Raw genomic sequence first — 22,909 nt, forward strand, 5'->3', positions numbered from 1 at the left:
ACCGAGCCCACCGGGGGAGGAGAGGAGAGCAAGAGCACCAGCCACCACTGACCAGCAGCCGCAAGAAACGGGCCCCGCCACGACGCTGTGGGCCCCACTTTTCAGCCACCGCCGACCAGCCGCCTCATCCACCCCACGCCCACCGCCTCCGTGGACCGGGCGCATGCACCGCTCCCATGGAGATTTACTACTAGTAGTAGTAGCATCCGCTTCCACTTCGTCTCTCTCTCTCTCCCCCACCATCCAACACGCCGCCCCCTGCTGCTCCAAGCTTATCCTCTCCTTCTCTCTCCTCTCTCCTCTCCTCTCTCTCTCTCTCGCTGAGATTGATCGATCTCGCTCGCTGTGGCGGCTGCTGCTGGGCTCTGATCCGTTTGATTTGGTGGTGCGCACGCCGGAGGAGGAGGATCTTGATTTGTGTGTTTTTTTTTGGGGCGCATGTCCACGGCGGTGGCGCGCGGCGGGATGATGCCGGCGGGGCACGGGTTCGGGAAGGGGAAGGCGGCGGCGGTGGAGGAGGAGGAGGATGAGGTGAACGGGTTCTTCGTGGAGGAGGAGGAGGAGGAGGCGGCGGTGTCGGATGCGTCGTCGATCGGGGCGGCGTCGTCGGACAGCTCGTCGATCGGGGAGAACTCGTCATCGGAGAAGGAGGGGGAGGAGGAGGGGGAGGAGGTGGAGAGCAAGGCGAAGGAGGTGGCGGTGGAGGTGGAGGGAGGGGGGCTCGGGTTCCATGGATTGGGGACTCTCGAATCCCTGGAGGACGCCCTTCCCATCAAGTAAGCTTTGCTTCGGATTTACTGCTTTGCTTAGTTCTTCTATCTGATTTTCGTATGATTTGTTTTTTTTGTCTCCGTTTTGGTATGTTTCGAAATGGTTTACTACCACCATAAAGTTGTTGATGCATCTGTGTCTTGAGAAAAAGAAATGGTTTTCTACTATTCAAAAAATAGTCAAATCTTTTGGAGAGATGGTTCATGTTCGTCTAGTGGAATTAGCTTTAGATCAAAGAAGTGGAGTTAGGAAAAAAGTTGCTGTCTCTTTTTTGTTTTGTTTCTAGAGCGAGCCTATCGACACGAACTATCTGGAAAGTTTAGCATCTTGGCATGAATCATGATGAAATCGATGAGCTATAGCTAGAAATCAATCCTGATATGTAACATACTACTATTTGCCTCGGATTTATATAGATCACTCTCTATTAGAGCGCATCAAGGATCAAATCTCTTGCAGAAAATAACCAAATTAAACCGCCGATTTATTTTTATTTTCTTTTGCAGGAGGGGACTCTCCAACTTCTACGCTGGCAAGTCCAAGTCGTTCACGAGCCTGGCCGAGGCGGCGGCGAAGGCGGCGGCGAAGGAGATCGCCAAGCCGGAGAACCCGTTCAACAAGCGCCGCCGCGTCCTCGCCGCGTGGTCGCGGCGGCGCGCGTCCTGCAGCTCGCTGGCCACCACCTACCTGCCCCCTCTCCTCGCCCCCGACCACGCCGTCGTCGAGGAGGAGGACGAGGAGGACGACTCCGACGCCGAGCAGTGCAGCGGCAGCGGCGGCGGCAACCGCCGGCGCGAGCCGACGTTCCCGCCGCCGAGGCTGAGCCTGCACGCGCAGAAGAGCAGCTTGACGCCGAGGAGCTCGAATCCGGCGTCGTCGTTTAGATCTCCTAGGTCATTCTCACTATCCGATCTCCAAAATGCAGGCTCCTATAACTAGCTCAAGAAAAAAAAATCTAGGTTTCTGCTTCTTCTCTTGTCTGAAAATTTTAGGGGTGTGAGAGAAATCATCAGTGTTGTTGTTACTGCTGCTGCTGCTGCTATATGATCAAGATATATATAACAAAAAAAAAGAACTCCATTTGTTTGTGTTCTTGTCTCTGGATGAACTCTGATCTTGATGATGATGATGAATCTTGTCTGTCTGGCATGAGGTCAACAACTCAACATTGCTATGAACAAAAATGGTAATAGGATCCATGGTGTGTGAATATGTGCATTTTAACCTGTGATGATGATGATTAGTGGTTTTGTTGGTCAACATTGCTATGAACAAAATGGTAATAGGATCCATGGTGTGTGAATATGTGCATTTTAACATGTGATGATGATGATTAGTGGTTTTGTTGGTCTATGAGGGTACAACATTGCTATGAACAAAATGGTAATAGGATCCATGGTGTGTGTATATGTGCATTTTAACCTGTGATGATGATGATGATTAGTGGGTTTGTTGGGTCTATGAGGGTCAACATTTCTATGAACAAAATGGTAGGATCCATGTGTATGTGTGACATTTTAACCTGTGATGATGGTGATTAGTGGTTTGTTGGTCTAGGGCCCAATGCTGCTGTTGTTGGCTGCAGACAATTTGGTTGGTGATTAGTCCAATGCCTAATCTGATGAGCATCCGGTTGCTAGTGACAATTTCTTTTGGTTTCTAAGTTTCTTCAGCCTGATAAAATGGATTATCTGTGAAGTCAAACAGTAACTACTGGGCCAGCGACAAATCTAAGCATAGCACAAGAAAAGGAGTTCCTTTCAAGCAGGTAGCTTTCTATTCCCAAAAGTTTGCAAATATTAAAACACAATCAAGACGCCTTAATTGCAGATCTAGCACAAAGTGACTGTTTTTAACTCCCCGGTAGCTTCATTCTCACAACAACAAAATGGAAAACTAGAAGCATGCAGCAGCGAGTTGCCACGTAAACGTTTCACGGAGCAGATCAATCAAACCCATTCTATACATATAAAACTTTTTGTGCAGGGCAGCATCGGTTTCAGAAACCAGCACATGAGATCCATCCATCCAGCATTCAAGCCAGCACATTTCTTCGTCACAAAATGCATTGGTACTGCTTCCCCGTCACAAAATATAAGAAATTTGGAAGAAATGTGTCAAATTTCTTTAAAATCTCATATATTATGGAACGGATGAAATACTTAGTAGTAGCACATTTCTTCTCAGTACTATGGCTGCTTTCGTTCCACCCAGCTCCCAACCGCTCTTCCTCGTTCTCTGCACGCACGCTTTTTCAATCTACTAAACGGTGCTTTTTTAAAAAAAATTTATATATGAAAGTTGCTTAAAAAAATCATATTGATCTATTTTTGAAAAAAAATTAGCAAATACTTAATTAATCACGCGCTAATGGACCGCTTCGTTTTCCGTGCATAGGAGATTTGTACCTAACCTCCCACAATGAACACAATCTATATCGCCATGTTTGGGGAGTTTCTAGCTGATGCAGTTTCTCCCATAATCAGAAGCTCCCCCAAACAGTCTAGCTTTTTGTTCAAATTCTGAGAAGTTGTAGCTATAGAATCTAGAAAATAAACTAGAAGCCAGAAGCTGGAAATCCAGCTTTTCCAGATTCTTAGAAGCTGGCTATCAACCAGTTGCTTCTCAGAATTTTAAACTCCCCAAACAGCCCAATAGTAGATTACCTGATTTTATGATAATATTTTTAGGGTATATAAATGAATAAATTATACTAACCATTACAAAGTTGAAAAGGTTAGTATGGAAATTGAATAATACTATAAGAAATTCATATATAGAATTTTTTTTATTAAAAATCATCCTCTTTAGGAGCTTAAGAAGTATGTCCGTGATAATCTATATAATCTGCAAGAGGAAAAAAAGACCTTGTGATGAATGGATTTATATGTTCCTATCTATATAATAAAGTATAGTATCTTTTTATTTGTGAATTGTGATGTTCTTTTAAGGTTTCCAAGGGACAACAAGGTAAGGTTATTAGGGTGGTGGTGGTGATGGATGGATGGGGGTATGGTAGTACCAGTAGTACTATGGTATCCTATGCCAAATTGTTAGCTAATCCGGGTGAGTTGTACCCCATCATCACCATGGTCAAGTGCCTGATTAGATAAGGATTTTGTGCTAGTACTATCACCCCTCTTAATTATGAGAGAGAGAGGAGAGGGATTTGGATCAGGTGCAGTGACTGTAACTTAACCAGTAGCAGTAGCATCATTGAATATGAACCGGACGGCTCAGATCGTGAAGCGTACTGTTTATAGCACTGTAGCAGCAAATATTGTAGCGTGGGTACTGTTCACATCGGTACTGTAGCTTGCATCTGAGCCGTTGATCAGAAAAAACGGATGGCTAGTGTTGTGTGCAGTGTTAATTTGCAGTTACAACTGTAACTGCACCGGATCCGAATTCGAGAGGAGAATCAAAGAACAGATGAGGAGGAGATAAGGTCTGGCCTTGAAAGGGAAGAAGGGAAAGGGACCGGACCCTGCACGTTGGCCGTGTCTCTCTGCGACTCTCTCTCTCTCTCTCTCTCTCTCTCTCTCTCTTTTGTTTCTCTCTCTACAGTACTATGTGTAGTGCTAACCTGATCTTATCCTGTTGATTAAAATATTCCGAGGCCGTACGGGTGGCCGAACATCTCTGCTGTGGCCTGACCCGTATTGTAATGGGTGGTGTGGGGCCCACCTGCCTGTCTTTCCAGCCAATGCTTGAGGGAGGTAGGTTGGCTTGGCAGTACTGTAGCTCTGGCTATAGGCTGAAGCTGCGAAAGGTTTTGTTTTTCTCCCTAGTTGTTTTGGATAGAGCTTTAATTGCAAGTTCAATAATATAGCTAACTGCTAGCTCTAATTCATCTATAGCCAATCTAATAGCTTATTTATACAATAGTTACATACTATACTATTAATACCTAGTCCCACCTGTTATAGACACACTGCGTCTTAGAGTCCGTGCTATAGCTGGCTACAAATCTGTAGCCCGCTGCTCTTCTCTCTCCTGATTTATCTCCTTAAAATATGTTTGCAACTGGCTTATAGCCTGCTATTGTACCTGCTCTAAGAGCAAGTTTAGTCCACTACTAGCTCCAAATCATTTATAGCCAATGTAATAGCCAAGTCATACAATAATTGCTTACTATACTATTAATACCTGGTCCAACCTGTCATATACACATTACGTGTTGGAGTTCGTGCTGCAGTTGGCTACAAATCTGTAGCCCGCTGCTCTTCTCTCTCTTTCTTTACCTCTTTAAAATATGTTTATAGCTGGCTTATAGCCTGCTATTGTACCTGCTCTAAGGCGTTTGGATGCAGGTTTCACCTTTCTGTTTTTGACATGAAAATCGTCTCTCACTGGTTTATCAAAAACAGATAGAAACCCGGTAAAAATCAATGATTTTCGGTCAACATCGACACCTAGCGGTTTCACGAAAATCGATCAGTTTTGTGAGTACTCCTTCAGTGGTCTTGTTGACGGATTATACCCTGATGATATGATCAAACACCTACTCCCGTCGTCCCAAAAAGACCAACCTAGGAGAGGATTTGACCCCTCCTAGTACAACGAATCCGGATAACCCATGTCCAGATTCATTGTCCTAAGAGAGGTCATATCCCCACCTCTCCTAGGCTGGGGTTTTTTTTTTAGAACAGAGGGAGTATACGGCTTGTTTGGAGGACGTAGTCAGTTGATAAGTATGCAAATGAAGCTGTCAAGATAGCAAGGAAGATAATAAGGATTTAGGTTCGACCCCCCGATGATAGGTAATAGTCCTACTCCTGTTAATTGGAGGTCGGTGTTGGCATCATATATATCAATCTCTCATGAGTACAATGGAAAGGAAAAACTAATCTAGTCTGTCGGGATATCGGCGTAAAGCTCAAGCAGTGGTTGATCGCTAGCTGTTGTCAACTTCCTCTAGAAGTAAGAAGACGAGATTGGAGGTACTGTGTATTTCTCATTAGTCTGTTGGCTTTTATTACGCTTGTGTTGGCTTGTTCTTCACTTCTCTTGGGAGTCTTGTGTTTATACCCTCGGTTACCCTATTGTCCAAGTAGAACTAGGAAAACAAATATGAATATAATCTGGGTAGTTATGGTCGGGCCTAAATAGAATTTTGTCTCTTTTCTTATCAAGGACTCATTCTTTAGTTACTTAGGATTTTTGCCATATGCACGAGGCTTATGTCCGTATAGAACTTGGTATACGGTGGATCTGTTGAGCTAAGTACACATGTATAGGGTATCCCATATGTAGGACACTGACAACTCATTTGAAACACATGATTGGGAAAGAAATTGAAGTAGAAAAAAATACAGGATTTTGGTAGGAACGCAAGTGCAAAATAAAAGATTGCAAAACATAGGAATAGTCGTTTGATAAGGTCGTTGGAAAAAACACATGAATCAAATGAGAGATACTCATAAGAAATTTTTTAAGAGGTTGGAGCTCTTGCTAACTTTTCTTCAAAATCTCTATAGAATTATCCATTTCATAAAAATTTCAAAGAAAATGATAGGATTCAATCTTTTGTTTCAAATGGTGTTGGAGGATTGTTTTGTAAGATAGAAAAGAGTAAAAAAAAAAAAGGCAAACCAAATCATGGGGTGTTCTAGACCCTTTAAGCACCTCCTATCAAATGTGGTAACAAAAAGAAAAAGGAATGAAGACCATACTATGAGGTCATAAGACCATTTTACTACACATTGTGGATACCCTAAAGCCATGCCTATAAGGCCATAACACAAAAGAAAAAGGCACTAATGCAAAAAAGGTAATCGTTGATGGCCAAATCATATTTCCATTGGCATATGGTCCGACTAGCGACCGAAGGTCAGTAAAAATTTCCCTCAAAAAAAAGTAAAATAGAATATTTTTATAAGCGGGGCATCAGCCGCTTTAGAAAATATATTTTCATTGATGGGTATCTAAAGGGCACCGTCTATGAAAATCAATCTTCACAAGCGGAACACTTAAGACACCCGCCATAGAAATATTTTCAATGCGCAAAAAGAAAAGTCTGACAGATCACATACCTCGTATTCCACTCAACAAATTCATTCATAAACCTCTCATAATCTATTCACAAATAATGAATTCATCACATAAAGAGATGAGACAGATATGGGCACAAAAAAAAATCCATCATCAAATGCCAACAGAAGGGGAAGAGAGGGAGGACGGGAGCGGAGCTGGATGTGGAGTCCTCAAGCACCTTCCCAACACCCCCACCCCCACCTTGCCATCTCCCGAGCTCTACCGCCCGTCCATAGTTGTACCAGAGCTTCGTGCAAGATTTGCCCAGCCGCCGGATCCACGCCCGTCACTGTCGTAGTTGCTGTTATCGTCGTCGAGAGTGCCTCGGCGGAGGTAGGGAGGCTGGAGGGAGTTGGGAGGGGGAGGGAGGGATCAGAGGCAAGGAAGTGGAGAAGGAGAGGTAAGCGAGAGGAGAGGATGGGGGAGAAGATGGACTCTGGCTCATGTGCTTGGGACTTGGGAGTCCCGCAATTTAATATCGCGAATTTTTTAGACAATGCTCTTTACCAGCTAAGAGTAAAAAAATTGAGTTTCACTAGCTATCACTTATGAGGTCCGTTTAGAAAAAGAACCATATTTTTACATACGAACCTCTTAGATGACCGCTAACGAAAATCGGTTCATTACTGGAATCCCTCCAATGCATTCTTACAAATGTATGTTCGCCAAACCCATTAGTAAAAATAAAAAAGAATGGTGTCACGAAAAATGGTTTTCTTTAGTCAGGGGGCACCAGCGCCATAGCTGCAGGTAAGGGCAACAAGAGACCGGGCGCGCGGCGCCATGGCCGCGGGCCGGGGGAGCAGCGGAGCGATGGCGTGGGGAAGACGACCTCCTATAGCCGTTAGCTTAGACAGCAGAACAACGCGTACGTATAGCCGTTACACACTTTCCAACCAGGAGTACGTATTCATCCATGGCTGCTGCCTATACTTGCCTAGTATACGATACACAAGCATACATACACACTCGATCTACGTATAGCCGTTGGCCAGAGTTGCCATGCATGAAATCCTTTGCATGCAGCTATGGTGTACATGGTATATGAGGTCGAAAGATTCGGCCGTATCGTCTCCAAATCCTGCAAAGATCTTTGGAGATCCAGCACCCAAGATATCACGTACCATGCAGGATCCGGAGGAGGACGACGACGATCAGCAGCAGCAGCATCCGGCGGCCAGGAGGTGCGCCGCGTGTCGGTACCTGCGGCGGAGATGCGCCGACGACTGCGTGCTCGCGCCCTTCTTCCCGGCCTCCCGCCCACACCGCTACGCCTGCGTGCACAGGGTCTTCGGCGCCAGCAACGTCGCGAGGCTGCTCCAGGTTCACTAGCCACCACTGTGCTATTGCCATCTGCTCTTTGCTCACTTAATTAATTACCTGATGAAAATTAGTGCTACTACTTGTAGTAAATTTTCCAGTGTAAGTGCATTACATTAGTTACGCTTACGCATTTTGTAGTGAAGGGCCAGCGTGCATTTCTCTACTAAAGAAACGCTTTCTTAAACGGTCAAAATCTGTTTTCGCAAGCAGGATGACATTCCTATATGAAGGCTGGAGAGTGCTCGTCTGCAAAAATCATTTCTGTAGTAGTGTATTTTCTGTGAGGGTTTTTTTTCCTTTTTTTAAAAAAAAATAGAAATGTGCATAGGCTGGATTAATCTTCGCTATCAAGAAAATATGTTGCATCTATAGTTAGGCTGCGTTAGTTTGGAGAACATAGGAAGATTGTTAATTTCGTTTTCCACATGCACGTTTCCCAAACTACTAAACGGTATGTTTTTTTGCAAAAAAATTCTATATGAAAGTTGCTTTAAAAAATCATATTAATCCATTTTAAAGTTTAAAATAGTTAATACTCAATTAATCATGCGCTAATGGCTCACCTCGTTTTGTGTATCTTCCTAATCTTCTTAATTCCCTCTCCCTCAAACACAGCCTTAATCTTATTTCGGAATAGATAGTTGTCGTGATGAAAGTGGGAAAGTGGGGAACGTCTGATCCATATCGGATAGTCACTAACATATGAACTCATACTCACATGTCACTAGCTTGCTGTGACTATATGGATATGCAGTAACCTAAAGGGATTCATGTTATGTTTACCCATAACATATTTTCAAGCATATTAACTAACTTTTTATTGATGACTGATTTATCTTCGTGAACTTTTTTTTTGTACGTACTAGAGCTTGCCGATGGCGGAGAGGGGCAACGCGGCGAACACGATGGCGATGGAGGCGTACTGGAGGGTGCAGGACCCGGTGTACGGCTGCACCGGGATCATCAACCGCCTGCAGGAGGAGATCCGAGCCGTCCAGTGCGAGCTGGCCAGGACGCAGGCTCACCTCGCCATCGGCGTCGCTTCCTCCCAGCAACCTCCACCTCCACCTCCTCCGCCACCATTGCCGTCGCCGCCGCCGCCGCCGCAGCAGCAGCAGCAGCAGCAGGAGGAGCAGTCGCCGCCGCCGTTGCTGGATCCGGCCGACGAGTTCCTCAACCTCGATGGACTTTGAGCTTCGAGTACGTGAGCCTCAAATCCTACAGCTGAACTAATAATTGGATCTTAAACTGATTATTTTTTCAATAGAAATCATGCCGCATTGAACAACAGTGACAAAATTTAGGTGTTTCTTCCAAATGACAAATTACAAAAATGGTTGTCATTACCTAGAGCAAACTTGTAGACTCATAGATACAGGTTCAGTTCAGCTACTATATATTACTGCGAGTGCACAAGAGTGTAGTTTCAACTAAACACTTATAAATATCCCTTTATTTGCTTGCTCCGTCATTCAATCCATCAAAACAAGATAGAAGGAAATTAAATTAAGCTAAAACTCCAGTCCTAATGTATATACTTTATCCTAGTTAGCAACAAAAAACAAACAAAAGAATACGACAATTTCGTACTTACAAACATGTACAGTTTTATGAACCCCTTTAAATAACACAAGGTTAAAGATTGCTTCCCCGAGTTAGAATTTGATTTATATTAACTCCGATCAAGTGAAGCCAAATATCAACGATTAGGGTGTCACTTGACCCGGCGCTGCATGCAAAGCTTCCACTACAGGAGTTGCCTGCAAAAACAATATCTTGTCCTTTTCTTTGACCCTTGGATATTTACACTGAATATTTGCCGGTCTTAGCTCTGTCCACTCTCCTCTTCATCTGCATTATGCAGTGCATGCAGGGTAAGATTTTTGGATAAAAATAAACAAAGGTGTGACTAGTTACTAGAGAGTGGCGACTTACCTCGCCGTGAAGCTCTTCTCCAACAAGTAGGCTTGAAATAATCCTGGAGAGGTCTTACAGGCACAGGAATGAATTTCCCCAGATATGCCAGAGGCCAACTGGTAACATCACAAAAAGGAAGAAAACATGTCAAATTTCTGCAAAGGGGATTTGAGCTCAAAACGTGTATTCGTTACATATGCCACCGACATCAACATCATGACAAGAAAGTAAAAGGTGGATCTGGCATTTTTTGTGCATATGTCGATAAGTGCATATCAAGAATTCAAGACCATAGGTTACTACAGTCTTGGAATGTCCCAATGCAGACTAATATAAATCGCAAGAGAACCAATGATATAATAAATTATTGATCTGGATTCCTTTACAAAATTCTACACCACACAAAAGCACATGAACATCAAACTGAGTTATAAACTAGAGATTCTAGCACATAAGTGGTTGCAGAATGAATAAAATCAAGTGCATACCTTATAATGCCAATAGCAACTGAGACCAACCATAATCTCCAATTAAGTCTCACAGTTTTGAAGAACTTTCCCAGGAACTCAATAATTAGTATCTGCCGAACAGGACAGCAACTTTATCAGCAATTCATGTGGTAAGGATGATAGGGCATTCAGCGAAAGAACACTATCAGTTGTTACCTGAAATACAGTAGTTATAGCAATTATTCCCATGAAGAGGTGGTTTTTCGTTATTCCTTTGAAGACATTCCTCTCCTCGGGCTTGCGTGCATTGAACTCGTTGAAGATCTGGCATGCAATGCATATCAAGTGTAACAAAAATAAAACTTTGTTCCTCAAGACTTTATATAAGTGGGACTACAGAACTATATAGTGAGCCAACATCAAGTTTTTTTCTCTTATTTTATTATAATAAAACATAGAGAACTTTTTGAGCATAATTTGATGCCTATATTTATCTATCTAGTTATTTTTATTGAAGCGCACAAAGCATCGGATAATTTTCTAGAACAATCCAGTGCCAATATTTATCAGTAAGAGAGTTTATATTTTGGCTGTGGTGTATTCTGTTAAATCTCTTGAATAAGAAAATAGCCAACCCACCTGGCAAAAGACAAAGGTGTTGAAGATAAAGGTGTTTTGTGTTTTCTCAGCATCCTCCCGACTATCATTCTGTAACCGCAGTATGCTTCTTCCAGAAAAATCAAAGATAAGAAGGATCGCTATTTGGTAAATGGCCTGCAAAAGATTAAAATATATCAGAATAACAAAAGAAGATCCAACATTACTCAATTATCTGCTGAAGACATACAGTTGAGTCGCTTAAATTCTAACCTGGACAAACAAGTTTCGCCACATAATATTAGTCACAAGAGGTTCCCTGAAATAGCGAAAGATGGTTAGTATTGTGAGTTATCTCAAGAACAGTTCAAATTATATCTCTCCAGAATGGCACAGCTTGGGACACCACTCAAAAAGTTCAGCGTCCATCATACTCAGTGACATGTAAATACAATAGCAATGGTCAGGGAAAATTTACATGCCTTCGACCAACAGGCTGTCTCTTCATAAGGTTATCCGTCGGTGGTTCAGTTGCTAAAGCCAGAGCTCCCAGTGTATCCATGATTAGATTTACCCAGAGAAGCTGAAATGTGTAAAGGAACAGAGCAGCATTAGAGTTGAACTGAGCATACAAGCCCGTCGAGCTTAGAATTAAGAATTTCAGCATATCCACATACAATATCACAACAAAGTGTCTCAATGGAATAGGCAATAGGTAGCTTCGCAATGGCAAACAAAATAGCAATTACATAGCAATTGAATAAAAGAAAATTGCTCCAACCTCAACAGCATTTAGAGGCACGTCACCAGAGGACACAGCTGCAACAACATTAATCACGAGTGCGGCAACATTAACAGTAAGCTGAAACTGGATGAATTTCTGAATATTTGCATAGACAGACCTTCCCCAGCGAACAACCTAAAAAGAACAGAAACTTGTTAAATCCATGCTTTGAATCTCAATTAGAAGGAGTTTATGTAACCAAAAAATTAGAAGGGGTTTCTGTAACCAAAAATAGTGCCCAAGAAGTGAGCTGTCCACCAATGACTTTTCAAAATTAATTTCAAGTCCTAATATGCAAGCATCCAAGGATCAGCATGAGGCAATATACTGTGTAATCCATCACAATTTATGAACCTTGCACCAGTAATTATAGAAAATCATGTGATGACAGACTTACTGTTCTGTGCATAGGCCACACAGAAAGTGATACATACAAGCAGATTGCTACAGGAGAGGCTTCTATTTTTGCTCCCCAAGATTTCCATTTGCTGGGAATTTTGGAAATTTTCATTTGAACTTTGGGATTTCAGTAATATTATTTGAAAAAACAACCATTACTGACTGCAGGTGTCAAACACTCATGCACCTAGGTTCCAATCCAGCTGCTTAGCACCAGAACAGGTATTTGTTGTAAAGCACACCATTGAACTTTATTCTTGGCCTTAGAATTCAAAGTTCAAAAATATTCAACAAAAAAAAAGTGTTTTGGCTGAGATTTTTTCCCCTTGTTATAGAGACTCCCCTTGAGCCGTGATATCTGGCTGTCTTTTCACATATCTACGCACCATGCTGTTGCATGTGGCCATGTGAGATAATTTAGTGTGAGGGTATGAGGAATTCCATGGTGTTTGCTTAGTGACATTATCCTTCATTAGAAGGTATTCCAGAATAGTTTGTTCGGGGAAAAACAAACCTTCACAACTGATGTGAAGTTGTCATCCAAGATTATAATGTCAGAACTTTCTTTGGCAACTTCTGTCCCTGAAATGCCCATTGAGAGACCTATATCGGCCTACACAAGAAATGGAATGACAAGGAATAAGAACAAGATGATAATCTCTGTGATAAAAGAGAACAAAGGGAGAGTTCATCAATATCATGAGAGATATGCACTTGAGAGTTGAGACCTCATGCAATGCAGGAGCATCATTTGTGCCATCACCAGTAACAGCCACAACATGACCCTTTCTTTTCAAAGCTTGGACGAGCAAAAGTTTGTCATTTGGAGATGATCTTCCCATCACCTGCAAAATTAATTAGTTTTGTCAGTGTCAGAAGAATGCCTACAATGCTAAAAAAAGATTCAGTTGAGACAGATGTCAAAGTTAGAACCTAACAGTGCCAAAGAAAAATGTGCAGGCAAAGCTACACACAAAACTGACCCCCACATTAATCACAAGAATGGTTCAGTTTAACAGCAATATATATCACTACTAAGTAGTGTCGAATATATATACATCGAGATAAAAGGAACATAGAGGATGAGAGAGTTACTGTTATTTTGTCAACAATATCTCCTCTAGCAGCTTCAGACATCTCGCGAAACACTTTTCCCTCTATTACAAATGGCTCCACAAAAGCTCCATTTGCATCTAATATTCCACACTCCAAAGCTATGGCTTTAGCTGTTTCAATGTTATCTCCAGTGACCATGCGCACCTACATGTACACAAAGAATTATCACGGATAATGTAAGAAATAATATCATTTATAAGGAAGAAGGAAAACAATATGCATGACATGAAGGCCTGACATGTTGGTGACACATCAGTTGTATGTATAGGATGAGGTGATCTTTTTAGTGGTGTATTACGAATTGTCCCAATGAAGGACCAGAACTATCAGACTAATAAAGGACAATGCACCTAGTTGACAACATGAAAACTGAAGAATAGTAAAGGATTGCATATACATTGCCAGTTTCTATCACTTCAGATGTATAGGACAAAAAGTTTCCCAGCGGGAAAATAAGACTAACATAAAAAGATATGAGTAAGATGTACCTTTACACCAGCATTGGTGCATAATTGTACAGCACTCTTCACTCCTGGGCGACAAGGATCCTGCAAAAGAAGAAATTCTTTACAGCACAAGTAATACCTGAATGTTATCATCAATAAATGCATAGCATGATTAAAAAGAAGCTTATGGCACCCAATATAAATAGAAGACGACATTTGAAAACCAATTGTAATATATATCAGATGTTTTTGTCAAAGCCTAACCATGTACTCTGCGAATCAATTCATCAAAGTTATCCTATATCTTGTTTAAAAAGCAAAAATACATTCTTCATAAGCAAGAGGGAGATAGAAAAGAACAGGGCAATATGCATGATGCTCTTCTACAGAAAAGCATCTGAAGGGATACTGATTATTTCTGCCAAATTAATACACCGAATTCCCTCAAACACACAGCTAGTCCGAAATAACCACCACATACCTTTATACCCACAATACAAAGCAGAGTCAGGTCATCCTCAGGTAACTTCCAATCAGCTATGTCTTCCTTTGGGATTCTTTCAATTTCACAAGGACAATATGCAAAAGCAACGCATCGTAATGAACTCGTTGCCATGTCTTCAATTGATTTCTTGCATTCATTATACTGCAAAAATTTTAACAATTAAGAAAATAATTAACAATAAAAAGTATGCAGTCAGTAAATTAGGAATCACACGTACCTTCTCAGCACTCATGGGCTGAACTGAACCATCCAGGGCAAGCCAGCTTTTGCAAGATGATAACACAAGCTCAGCTGCACCTTTCCAATGGACATGAACACCAGCATCTGACTGCAATTGTAGCAATCAAACAGCACTGAGATAACATGAAGCAACCAGGGACAAATCATACACAGATCATAGATCTTAGCATGTTAAGACAGAAATGGCCAAGAAACAGTGCCCATATAATTAAGATTAGAATAAATGGTCAGTGCCATCTGATTCTTTAGATCCTGGAGAGAACTGAACAGAAATCAGTCATCCTGGATGGAGAATGGTGTCAAAACCCATCCAATTTAAAATTATATGAAAATTCTAAATTAAAATGCAAAATCATCCAGACTTGTTTCTACTGGCAACCATGTAAATACTAGCTAGTTTCTGTTTCTAAAAAGTCAATATGAGAGTTCAGAGTACATGATAGCATCACTTCTCATGTCCTGATTTTTTTTAACAGGATAAGGGTAGTTAAACTCTTCACATATAGTTGGACGCCAAGCTCATTTCATTAAGAATGCAAACACATAAATTGTGCTCAATACCTGTACTGCAACCCCACCACGCTTCTTCTCCGAATTAAATGGAAAGACATGAAGAATTTGAGATTTTGACCGTGCATCATTGAAATCCATTCCTATCTGTTCAAAGTGGAAGAACTAGTCATTGAAGGAACCACTGGAGTAACTTTTTTAGAAAATAGATTAAAACATCGCCTCTACATCCAAAACGGATGTACACAACCATTGAAGGAACCACTTGAGTATGGAAGCCAGATAAAGGGTTAATACCTTAAGGCCCCAAGAAAGAATAGCCTTTTCAGTTGGTGATCCTGAAAGTTCAGCATCTCCCCCATCCTAGAGATAGAAAAATAATGGTTATAATTGTGACTAGAGAATATAACAACTAATGTATCCAAATTTCATGGAGGACTATCAATATTCTCCCTAGAGACGTAGACTGCATCCAATTCCTCCTTTTCCATCAGATAATAAATAATTATAGTTTTCCTTTTAAGGATAAGTGGGAATTTATAACCCTAAAAACTAAAAAGTTGCCGATCCATTTAATTAACTGTTTGTAACCAGTAGGGCGTAGCTTTTACCCAGACAAGGGATAATGTGTGCAGAATGTAACCGTATGAGTATCAATACATCATATAGAATTAAAAGCCTTCTATACCTCTGGCACAAAAATAGTTCCAGTTGTGTTTTGTGCTATTCCTTCAATAAGAAGTTCTGTTGCCCCACATGACACTGCCCTAATATCATCACAAGGATCCAACATTGTTCCACCAAAATATGCTTGAACAACTGTCATCTAGAAGATCAATGACACACTGGTCAGCAAACAAGGTACGATGCCAGAAATTTCGAAGAATTGCAAATATTGAAACATTGATCGTTGTAATTGATAGAAAAGAAAATCGGTACTCCCTCCAGTCAGGAATACTTGACATCGTGCAACCGCCATGTCAAGTGTTTCCAATCGGAGGGTGTATGTTCCAAGATTTTGATCAAACAGAGACTACTAGCATGCAGCCGCCAGGGCAATATATTGGGAATTTATCAGGATACAACTTCAAATAGCAATTTTCATGAAGTGCACCAGCAATTAACTTCACAAACCTTATTCAAGGTAAGTGTCCCTGTTTTATCACTGCATATTGTAGTTGCAGATCCCATTGTTTCGCAGGATGAGAGACGTCTCACCTAGACAGAAATGGAGCAATGTCAATTTTCAGAACATGCATCATCTTTCTAGAATTGCATAAGAATAGAATTTTCTTTTACCAGTGCCTTGTCTCGCATCATCTTTCTCATTGAGTATGCAAGTCTGAAACCAAAATAGTGCCAACAGTTATGTGACCGAGAATTCCAAGGGATATGAATAGTCATGTAACTAAAATTTATGATGAATTTGTTTAATAAGTAGGTGACTCGTACGTTAATGTTACTGCTAATGGGAGTCCCTCAGGCACAGCAACAACCACAATAGTAACCTATGGATAAATAAGAGATAGAATCAGTGATAACAAAAGAGATACAATCATGATATTAATATTAGTCATACTATATGTAGATTAGAATTACATACAGCAATTGTCAAAATTCTGATTGCCCCCATAAATCCTTTTTTTGCCCGAGTAGTTCCAGCCACAAATTGAGTAGTGCCATCCGGATCCTTGGTATGTCCAGTAAAATATCTGTAGATGAAAAATGGTTATAAAGAGTACATTTGTGCTCGCTAAATTATCAAGTTTACTTACCTTATCCAAAGGACTACAAGTACAGCACCAGCCACTGTCAAACCCACCATACCAATAAAAGTTGCAACGCCATTCAAGCGCACCTACTCCATAGTTGTAGGAAGGGCGACAGCCATAAAAATAAATCAAGATGTCAGAATTCCATTCATCTAAGAATAAACACAATCATGAACAAAAGTTAACCTGCAACGGGGTTTCTTCACCATTATCTTCGGAAAGGTTAGCCATCAACTGACCCCATTCAGTATTGGTGCCTACACCTGTTACCTTTGTATTTGAAAGGTGAAATACATAAGTATGAAGTCAGGTCATTTTAAACATGAAAAGAAGGACAAATGGTAGACAGAATAAATAATGAAAACAATGTTCTGAACGGTGACAGAAAAATAGCAATGCTCAACTCCATTTGTTGTAAAACCACTCAAGATAGCACACTCACCAACATAGAACCATAGCCATCTGCAACTTTGCAGCCAGACATCAAGAAGGGTTCCTTTTTATCCTTGTGAACCTAAAAGTAATATCCATGAATCATCAGCAAAGGTAAGTATGAAACAACCAAGAGATTTGCCATAGAAACTGAGCAACCAAGAGATTTGCCATAGAAACTCACAGTTTTTGATTCCCCAGTCATACTTGATTCATCAATTGCAAGAGAATGGCCAGATATCAGGACACCATCGGCAGGAACCTGATGGTACACGAATAAATGTAAGTAAATTGTTCCAATGGAAAAAACAAACATGGAGTCGATAAATGATATACCATCTTACTTGGTCACCAATTTTAAGAGGAACCACATCACCAACAACAAGGTCAAATATTGAAGTTCCACATCTTTTACCACCTCTAACAACCTAATAAAAAGAGAAAGTAAATCAGAATACAGCCAAAGAGTGACACTTAATGCTACTATAGTGGAAAATGGTCACACATAACCACACCAACCTCCACTTGTATGTTCTGTTTCTCCTCATTTAGATGTCGAAACTGAAGAGACTGTCTGTAATCACTGATAGCTAAATATATCATAAGGAGACAAATTAGAACCTGACTTCTTGCCAAAAAATAAATAAATAGAGCTGAATTATTAGACTGAAATACTTAAAGGTAGCTAAAAGATCAAGTAATTTACAAACATGACTCCATTACCTGTAACAAGTATCACAAGAAAAACAGCTAAGAAAATACTTCCACCATCATACCATCCTTCATCTGCGCCCTAAAATAAAAGAAATTAAAGAAAAATCTTGATCATATCTGTACTTACAGCATGAAAATTCGTTTTAGTTCAAATCTACCACAACCAAGGAGCATGACAAAAAGTAAGAACACCATGTATGAAATAATTAGAAGAGGTAACCAAAATACCTCTGTGGTCATGCCCAATGTAAGTGATATGGCAGCAGCCACCATTAAAATGATAAGAGTTAAATCTTTGCATGCTTCAAATATGAAACGCTGCATATCAGACATTAATATTATTAAATTTTGCAACTAAAATGTTAAGCACATAGAACTTTTGGGTTCATTTAAAAATGATGTAAAAGCATATACCAGTATGCTTTTCCTTTTCTTGCGTGGATATGTGTTTGCTCCAAAAATACCCCTCCTTTGCAACAAGTCATCCGCATTTAGAGAAATTCCCTTCTCTAAATTACTCTTCAATAAATCTGACAGCCCCTTAACCTGAACAAAAAGAGTAGTTGAGACAAGCGACTATAAATGAGAATATAAATCTAGCTCAGTATGAACTTACTCCTCCGACTTCCTGAAGTAAAACACTATCATGATCCCTATTCAATGCTGTAAGCTTTTCCAGTTCAATTGGAAAACTGCGAGAGGCCGTTTCAAGTTTTATACCAGTATAAGCTTCTGTTCAGATAAAGGACATTAAAAATACACAAGGATATAAATTATATGTGTGAAAAGAGCGATAGGAAAGGGTAGATTTTTTAATATAGACATAAACTGAAAAGGTAGCAGTAACTCTGAGATTGTACCTCTGAGATCTTTTTCCCCAGCTTCTTTGAAAAGAAATGCTGCCTGAAGAACCCAATTTTAGAATCGACAAACAAATACAGCCAGCCGATAGGATATATCTGCTGAAAAAAATGGCACATTACCCGTATCACTTGTGCATGTGCTCGGATTTTTCTTCTTATCATCTCTTTCTCTTCCTCCTTTTTAAGGTCTAGAGTATATCTGAAGCGGCGTGAGGCATTAAGCACAAGAGCAGCTTGCTGAAATGGAGAGTAACCGGATTTGTCAGAACTCAAGAATAGATGGAAGAGCATTTCTCCAGTGTCCATTGAAACCTGTCTTCCCCCAAAGGCTTTTCACCTACTAACACAAGTTTCTCATGGCCCCAACATACCACAACTAAGTATAATTAGTATCTCACTAGCTCAAGTAAGAAGGTTAAATTGGTGATGCTCTCTTCGTTTTTACCCCGATATATGGACTGGGTAAACTTTAGCTACAGATAAACATCTATCTCGGCTGTGGGAATGTCAGGTAATGCATGTAATAATGCAAAATGAATGCTGCTGCAAAGGATCAAATTGTTCCCAGGACTAGGCACAAGATGCATGTAATATGCCAATCATCAGAACAAGAAATGAGGGTGACTGAACAACTGTAATCAGTAGTGCATCCATTTCACTACATTTCAGAGTGGATAATCTCCATGCAAGGGACTGACACTGCATAAATTGCCAATGCTCTATGTACACACTAAAATGGGTGATCCAGACTCGCCATTCCGGAATTGCCATATTTTGAGCATTCCCCAAACACACTGATCAGTGATCAAACCCCTATCCCCCGGGCATTACCGACCTGATTCGAATGAACCGGCGTCATCGATCACAACATCACAGGACACAAGAGAGAGAGAGAGAGAGAGAGAGAGAGAGAGAGAGAGAGAGAGAGAGAGAGAGAGATCACATACCCTCCATCGCCGCAAGCGATCGTGGGAGGCGTTCTTATGTGGAATATCGAACGCGTCGTCGAACTTCTCCTCGACATCCGTATCCTCCGCGCCGTCCAGTTCCGGCGACCGGATCTCCGGCGCCGGCGGCGACGACCTCCCGAGCGCCATGCCCGATCAATCAATCAATCAAATCCCCCACCAATCCACCTTCGCCCCCTCGACCGCAGGACAGGAGAGATGACACCGACCACCCCCTGCACACGCAAAATCACCACACCATACAACACTCAGCACCCAATACCCAACCACCACACGCGCACGCCGCCGCCGCCATCGATCGACACCGCCTCCCCTCCTGCAGCAACAACAACAGCAGCAGCGCCATGGATAGAGACGGGATCGATCAATCTCACCTCGCCTCGGCGCACTTCGCCGTCGCCCCCACCCCCGCGCGCGAACCTTCTGGAAGGTTCCACCAGCAGCGGCTTGCGCCCTCTCGCGTCGCGGACTCGCAGCTAACCCCCCCTGGCCCCTGCGGCGTCGCCACTGGCCTCCTCCCTCTCTCTCCGTGAAGCTTCGTGTTGTCGTGTCCGCGCTTTGCGGTGGCGATGACTCGTTCGTCGTTCTCAGCCCTCTGTGCTCGAGAGTGGTGTGAAGCTTCCACGAAGCTTCTGACGCGCTGCCACGTGGGCCCCACCGCGGGGCAAAAAGGGGAATAACCATGGGTCCCAGCGCGGCGAACGTGGGGTGGCCCACCTGTCGGTCTCGGGAGGTAATGGGGAGGTTTGTTTGGCGGGGGGAGGCAGGCTGTCACGTTTGAAATGGGAAGTGAGGGAGGTTCATCTCGAGCCGTTGGATCGGCGAGATGGACGGTTAGGTGTGAACCACGTAAGCTTTTGGGAATTTTGCTTGTGCTGTGGATGTTGTTTCGCTTTCGCTATCGTTTGGTTGGACAGTTTAACCTCAAAAGGTTTATGTGACGATATTGGGAGGATGAAAACCTACCGGAGTAGTACATATTTAGGCGAGGGTTGGTAAGAAATTATAACCAGCGGAAATCGAATCCTTAGTTTTCCTTGACAAACTCGATTTCAAAGGAACCTCAACCTAACCCGTACAAAAGGGTTTTTTCACTCTTGAATTAGCTTTTTTTTTTCATAATTATCCTTTTAAATATATTGTGAATTCGTTCAAGTAGCAGCAAGTTGCGTTGAAGAGATTTTTCTCTACTTTCAAGGTACTAGGGACCATCGAATCTGGATCGAGTGGATATAGCTGGTCGCAGAGACAACATGATAAAGGAGCCGGTAAGAGGTGCGTGGAATGTAGATGAATTTTTTTGTGGGGCAGAAGCTCGTCCGACAGCAAAAGTTTGAAGCTTAATCTTCTTTATCAGTTATGAGATTTAAAATCTAAGTATTCATGTAATTTTGTTGTAAACTTTGATCGTGTACATATACTCGTGAATATTGGATATTATAGTCTAATTTATATCCATTGTAAAAGAAATGTGTAATGGTAATATCGTAGTACCATACTTGCCCTCACGGGTTACAACTTATAACCATTCGACATAAGTGTTAGGGAACTCACACTCGTGAAGTGCAAGTGTATAGGCTCCATGATTTTGTGAGAAAAAGTTGTTTTTCTCCTTCACCGGAGTTTATAAGGTTTTAGCTCCACCACTAAATATAAGTAATGTAATAACTAACTCCCAATTGCAACACTAGGGCTGCGTTCGTTTGTGTGATATAGGGTGAGAAAGCACCTCGTTTTTCACACGCACGTTTCCCAAACTACTAAACGGTGGGTTTTTGTAAAAATTTTCTATAGGAAAGTTGCTTTAAAAAGTCATATTAATCCATTTTTGAAATTTAAAATAGTTAATACTCAATTAATTATGCGCTAATGGCTCACATCGTTTTACGTATCTTTCCAATCTCTCCAATCTCCTTCTCCTTAAACACACTTGCTTACTGGCCACTGTCCACTTGGACGCACGCTTTGAAGTCCTAACAAATTGGCAGCTGAAGTCACGGACTGCCTGCCATCTTCAATAAGCAAAAACTTCAACATGTTTACTTTCTTTTTTTTCCCAAAACGTTACATCGAATCTTTAGAAACATGCATGAAGCATTAAACATAGATAAAAGGAAAAACTAATTGCACAGTTTGCATGAAAATCATGAGACGAATCTTTTGAGCCTAATTAGCTCATGATTAGTCATAAGTACTACAGTAACCTACATGTGCTAATGACAGATTAATTAGGTTTAATAAATTAGTCTCGTGGTTTCTAGACGAGTTATGAAATTAGTTTTTTCAATCGTGTCCGAAAAACTCTTCTGACATCCGATGTTAACACCTAAAAATTTTCTTTTCACGAACTAAATAGGGCTGAAACGTGTATTTGCTTTGCCAATTGTCACCAATCCATCCAGATCCTGCAGAGTCAAGAAAGCTCGGATGCCGACAAGACCAGTGGAATTATTGGCACATGCTCGATCGAGTCCACACTGACCAGCACTGCCTGAATTTGCCCATAATCTCTCGATCTATTTACAGCCACATCACTGTATACTCAGCTCGCCCTTTCTGACCAGTCCAACTCTGAGGTCTCTGGTGGGACGAAAACCGTCGGAAACGATATCATTTTTGTTGAAAACAGTCTTAGCATGATCATGTTTTTTTTATATTTATCAATTTAACTATTTTGTGACGACTTTAATACGATGATGATAGAAATAAAAAAAATTAAATTTTATATATAAGCTAGAATCAGAACTGGGGTACTTGGTACAGTCACGGATTTCCGTGACCGTTTTCACACCCTCACGTGTTGCTTGCTTGCTTGCTTGCAACGTCCAAAGGAGATGAGAAGTCTCTGACTGTGACAGCCACTTCGGCATGCCAACCTCACCGGCGGCGATCGCCGGCGACGACGAGGCGAGGTGAGATGAAAAGAGCAACCGAGTCATGCTGATGCAGCGGGCACTAGCTAGGACGCATGCATGGCTGCCCTGCACATGGCCTGCAGCCAGATCGGGTCAAAAACGAACAGGCTGTAACGGATCAGTATTCAAAGAGAAATATATAGTATAACCGA

At 41.6% G+C, this 22,909-nt stretch overlaps 3 protein-coding genes across 3 annotated transcripts; 2 read left to right on the top strand and 1 right to left on the bottom strand.

Moving 5' to 3' along the window:
- Window positions 1-221: 221 nt before the first annotated feature.
- Window positions 222-1,859, top strand: LOC127781132 (protein OXIDATIVE STRESS 3 LIKE 4-like). Its single transcript, XM_052308040.1, has 2 exons — window positions 222-776; window positions 1,278-1,859. The coding sequence occupies exons 1-2, from the start codon at window positions 439-441 to the stop codon at window positions 1,708-1,710; spliced, it is 771 nt and encodes a 256-aa protein (XP_052164000.1). The 5' UTR covers window positions 222-438; the 3' UTR covers window positions 1,711-1,859.
- Window positions 1,860-8,030: 6,171 nt separating this feature from the next.
- Window positions 8,031-21,219, top strand: LOC127781882 (LOB domain-containing protein 13-like). Its single transcript, XM_052308944.1, has 3 exons — window positions 8,031-8,130; window positions 8,997-9,330; window positions 21,041-21,219. The coding sequence occupies exon 2, from the start codon at window positions 9,006-9,008 to the stop codon at window positions 9,321-9,323; it is 318 nt and encodes a 105-aa protein (XP_052164904.1). The 5' UTR covers window positions 8,031-8,130; window positions 8,997-9,005; the 3' UTR covers window positions 9,324-9,330; window positions 21,041-21,219.
- LOC127781877 (calcium-transporting ATPase 5, plasma membrane-type-like) lies at window positions 9,552-20,403 on the bottom strand. The gene is made up of 35 exons (XM_052308939.1): window positions 20,217-20,403; window positions 19,822-20,057; window positions 18,995-19,111; window positions 18,872-18,914; window positions 18,628-18,743; window positions 18,426-18,557; window positions 18,240-18,329; window positions 18,021-18,090; window positions 17,817-17,887; window positions 17,642-17,725; window positions 17,482-17,559; window positions 17,308-17,379; window positions 17,052-17,135; window positions 16,869-16,951; window positions 16,697-16,805; window positions 16,546-16,601; window positions 16,393-16,435; window positions 16,228-16,311; window positions 15,782-15,919; window positions 15,391-15,456; window positions 15,145-15,240; window positions 14,561-14,671; window positions 14,320-14,484; window positions 13,881-13,940; window positions 13,372-13,536; window positions 13,005-13,121; window positions 12,791-12,889; window positions 11,875-12,012; window positions 11,576-11,676; window positions 11,367-11,412; window positions 11,136-11,270; window positions 10,713-10,820; window positions 10,536-10,627; window positions 10,066-10,163; window positions 9,552-9,981 (listed from the first exon to the last, which is right to left on the bottom strand). The coding sequence occupies exons 2-35, from the start codon at window positions 19,969-19,971 to the stop codon at window positions 9,956-9,958; spliced, it is 3,243 nt and encodes a 1,080-aa protein (XP_052164899.1). The 5' UTR covers window positions 19,972-20,057; window positions 20,217-20,403; the 3' UTR covers window positions 9,552-9,955.
- Window positions 21,220-22,909: the final 1,690 nt, after the last annotated feature.

This window comes from Oryza glaberrima, chromosome 8 (assembly GCF_000147395.1).
Source record: "Oryza glaberrima chromosome 8, OglaRS2, whole genome shotgun sequence".
Taxonomy (NCBI): domain Eukaryota; kingdom Viridiplantae; phylum Streptophyta; class Magnoliopsida; order Poales; family Poaceae; genus Oryza; species Oryza glaberrima.